This window comes from Mustela nigripes, unplaced genomic scaffold (genome assembly GCF_022355385.1).
Source record: "Mustela nigripes isolate SB6536 unplaced genomic scaffold, MUSNIG.SB6536 HiC_scaffold_1480, whole genome shotgun sequence".
NCBI lineage: Eukaryota > Metazoa > Chordata > Mammalia > Carnivora > Mustelidae > Mustela > Mustela nigripes.
This window is the reverse complement of record NW_026740887.1, coordinates 1,957-6,485: the sequence shown is the minus strand read 5'-3', so window position 1 is coordinate 6,485 and position 4,529 is coordinate 1,957. Positions and strand designations below refer to the sequence as shown.

General features: G+C 38.4%; 1 protein-coding gene across 1 annotated transcript; it reads left to right on the top strand.

The window, feature by feature from the left end:
- Nucleotides 1-3,273: 3,273 nt before the first annotated feature.
- On the top strand, nt 3,274-3,755 carry LOC132008831 (cytochrome c oxidase subunit 8A, mitochondrial-like). The gene has a single exon (XM_059387356.1). It carries the CDS (start codon nt 3,321-3,323, stop codon nt 3,528-3,530), a length of 210 nt encoding a protein of 69 aa, XP_059243339.1. The 5' UTR covers nt 3,274-3,320; the 3' UTR covers nt 3,531-3,755.
- The last annotated feature ends 774 nt before the right edge of the window (nt 3,756-4,529 follow it).

Here is a 4,529-nt window from a genome sequence, read left to right as displayed (position 1 = left end):
AGAGAGAGAGAGATAGGGAAGCAGGCTCCCTGCTGAACAGAGAGCCCGATGTGGGACTCGATCCCAGGACCCTGAGATCATTACCTGAGCCGAAGGCAGCGGCTTAACCCACTGAGCCACCCAGGCGCCCCTCGTTCCTCTAAGTTTTATTGTGCCCATTTTTTTGTGGGGAGAGATAAATGAAATTTAAATATATTGGGTTATTAGCAAATAAGTTATAAAAATTTAAGTAAGGAGGAGTCCCAGGGGTGATCACACTAAAGTGAGCAATTAATTAATTAATTATTCATCAATATTCATTAATTAGTCCCAGTTATTTGTGAAAAATCATTAGGTATTAGAATGGTATAGTAGAAAGTTTACCTTAAAACTAGTCTATATCACTTAAGCATTAATTAATTGATTATTTAATTAATAAAATTATTAATGGTTTAATAATTAAAGTTATAAAAATAATTCTAAAAATTAAAAATTATTTAAAATAATAAAAATAATTTATTGATAATAAAAGAGCATGTGTCATTTCTTGGCACTGGATGAAAAAATTAAATATGGTCTGAATGACAATAGTGAGTAGAGAATACAAAACTGGAGCTCAGGAGTGCCTGGGTGGCTCAGTAAGTTGGGCATCTGCCTTCAGCTCAGGTTATGATCCCGGGGTCCTTGGATTGAGCCCCACATTGGGCTCCTTGCTCAGCAGAAAGCCTGCTTCTCCCTACACCTGTTACTCTGCTTACTTGTGCTCTCCTCTCTGTCAAATAAATGAATAAAATCTTCAAACAAACAAGCAAGCAAACAAACAAACAATTGGAGCCCAGAAGAGAGATGAGAGCTAGTCATGTATAATAGCTTCACTGGCTTAAGGTGGAAGTGGAAGGAGAAAGAAGACATAGACAAGGATGGAACATCAACATTCAGAGAAAGGTAGAAGGAAAGAAGTCAGCACTAATGGAACACATGTCAAAGAAGTGGCAGAAAGCAGGCTGAGGGGGAGGGCTTTGACGTTGAGAAAGTGGGGCTTCTGGTTCAAGGTTACAGATTGGAGAGACCTATATCTCTTTTCCTTCTATAAATCCCATTGAAATAAAATCTCAAAGTACTAGGGGTAATAAATTTATAGCAGTTCTCAAATGTAAGCCATTAATCTTGATGAATTTCTGAAAATATGGAAGATATATGGTATATTAAGAAATACAGGAGCAGGAGCACAGCCCAGTTGTACACACACATGCACAGAGGCTGCCATGGAGATAGAAACCATGCTCCCTGATGGCAGTGCCTCGGAAATGCTCCCAACCTGGAGATAAAAGGTCCAGTTTCGGGAGTGGGTAGGGGTTAGAGATCAGGGGTGGTGCTTCTTGTTTGAACATGTGTTCAAGTTAGCACTTATTCTAGTGCTACTTGCCAAAAGAAATTGGTTTGGGATTCCCAGAATAAACTCTGCTCTCTACTCATGCCGTTTAAAGAAAAGTTGTTTGTGGGCTCAGAGCTCATGGTCCACACTTCTCAGTGAAGGGAGTCCTGGTAAGGAACAGAATATATGTTGGTAAAAGGAACCCAAGCCAGAGAATGTCCCAATAAGCTAGACTTCAGTTCATAATTTTTATTTATTTATTTAATTCTTAAAAAATTGTTATTCTCATTTAAAACAATTTTTTAATTTAATTTTTTCAGTGTTCCAAGGTTCATTGTTTATGTACCACATGATTTTTAAATAGATAAATATATTAGAGGGAAGTTAATCACACCACACACACACACACACACACACACACTCACTCACTCACACACACACACTCTCTCTCTCAGTATGAACCAAAGAATCCTGAAACAGGTTTAATTCTGAACAGAGAACATAATTTTATGTCTTCATAGTTACTAAAGAACAAGAAGGACTTATTAGAAATTTTAAATACAATGTCTGAAATTGAGAAAAATTAAAAAGAAATTCTGAAAAACCTGAGGAAATTTAGATACCAGGCTAAAAGAAAAATAAGAACATGTAGGAGAAAATTTTGAAGTCTTAGAGGATCCATCCAGGGGAGCTATGCATGCCCCTTTGTTTGCAACTTAAAACTAAATGCCCAGGAAAACTACCAATCAAGAGTCCAGGTAAACTAAGGACATTTTTAGCTAGGCAAGACAGAAAATTTTACTAGACAATCCTCTTTGACGGTCTTGCTTACTATTTATCCAACAAAATAACAGAGGAACTCGAGGAAGGGAAAAAGTGAGACCATAAAACAAAACATTTAATCTATTGTATTATGTTTATGTAGAAGATTTTCCCTGTCTTTAGGAAATATATATAATATATATATATATAAATATAAATATATACTATATTATATGTTATACATATATATTTATTATATATAAATATATACTATATATATACCATAATATATACTATAATATTCAGAAATGATGGAACAAACCAGCAACTTACTTTCAAAGCATTTAGAAATAAAGTCTTCTTCTGATCCAAGAGCATGGAATGGTCTTCCATCTTTTTGTGTTTTCTTCAATTTCTTTCATGAGTGTTCTGTGGTTCCTTGAGTACAGATCCTTTACCTCTTTGGTTAGGTTTATTCCTAGGTATCTTATGGTTCTTGGTGCTATAGTAAATGGAATCGATTCTCTAATTTCCATTTCTGTATTTTCATTATTAGTGTATAAGAAAGCCACTGATTTCTGTACATTGACTTTGTATCCTGCCATGTTGCTGAATTGCTGTATGAGTTCTAGTAGTTTGGGGGTGGAGTCTTTTGGGTTTTCCATATAAAGAATTATGTCATCTGCAAAGAGAGAGAGTTTGACTTCTTCATTACCAATTTGGATATCTTTTATTTCCCTTTGTTGTCTGATTGCTGTTGCTAGGACTTCTAATACTATGTTGAACAAGAGTGGTGAGAGTGGGCATCCTTGTCGTGTTCCTGATCTCAACGGGAAGGACGCAAGCTTTTTCCCATTGAGGATGATATTTGCTGTGGGTATTTCATAGATAGATTTGATGAAGTTCAGGAATGTTCCCTCTATCCCTATACTTTGAAGCGTTTTAATCAGGAACGGATGCTGGATTTTGTCAAATGCTTTTTCTGCATCAATTGAGAGGACCATGTGGTTCTTCTCTCTTCTCTTATTAATTTGTTCTATCACATAGTTTGATTTGCGAATGTTGAACCATCCTTGTAGCCCAGGGATGAATCCTACCTGGTCATGGTGGATAATCTTTTTAATGTGCTGTTCGATCCTGTTTGCTAAGATCTTCCCGACCTTGGGCTACTGCGGGCTGCTGTCCATAGTCGTTCTGTGCAGCTATGTCTTTGCACGCGGTGCAGCTGCTGAGGGGCCTGATGGGTCTCACCCGGAGGCTCCCGGTGCAGCGTGCCAAGATGCATTCCAAGCCGCCGCGGGAGGAGCTCGGGACCATGGATGTCGCTGTTGGGTTCACCGCCTGCTTCCTGTGTTTCCTCCTGCCATCGGGTTGGGTGCTCTCGCATCTGGAGAGCTACAAGAAGCGGGAGTGAAGGGGGCTGTCCCGTCCCTCACCCTGTGACCTGACCACCCTGGCCTCTCCTGATCATGTCTGCTGCATTCCTGGCCGGATCATGTCCTTCAATTACAGTGACCTCTTCCTCAATCATGACCTTTCCATTTCTCCATGGTGACATCCTGGGACCACGTATATTGATTTGAGGCCCTTCTCTGTAGGGCCCTCCTTGTGACAATAAAGTCTACTTAAACCTTAAAAAAAAAAAAAAGAATCTTAGCATCCATATTCATCAGTGATATTGGTCTGAAATTCTCCTTTTTGCCTGGTTTGGGGATCAGGGTAATGCTGGCTTCATAGAAAGAGTCAGGAAGTTTTCCTTCTGCTTCAATTTTTTGAAACAGCTTCAGGAGAATAGGTGTTATTTCTTCTTTGAAAGTTTGGTAGAATTCCCCAGGGAATCCATCAGGTCCTGGGCTCTTGTTTTTTGGGAGGTTTTTGATCACCGCTTCAATCTCGTTACTAGACATTGGTCTATTCAGGTTGTCAATTTCTTCCTGATTCAATTTTGGGAGTTTATAGTTTTCCAGGAATGCATCAATTTCATCTAAGTTGCTTAGCTTCTTGGCATATAACTGTTGATAATAACTTCTGATGATTGTTTCTACTTCCTTGGTGTTCATTGTGACCTCTCCCTTTTCATTCATAATTTTATGTATTTGAGCTTTCTCTCTTTTCTTTTGGATTAGTGTCACCAATGGTTTATCGATCTTATTGATTCTTTCAAAAAACCAGCTTCTAGTTTCATTGATACATTCTACTGTATCTCTGGTTCTACCTCATTGATCTCTGCTCTAATCTTGATGATTTCCCTTCTTATGTGTGGAGTTGGTTTACTTTGTTATTGATTCTCCAGTTCTTTAAGGTATAGAAACAGCTGGTGTATTCTGGATTTTTCCATTTTTTTGAGGGAGGCTTGGATGGCTATGTATTTCCCTCTTAGGACTGCCTTTGCTGTATCCCATAGGTTTTGGAT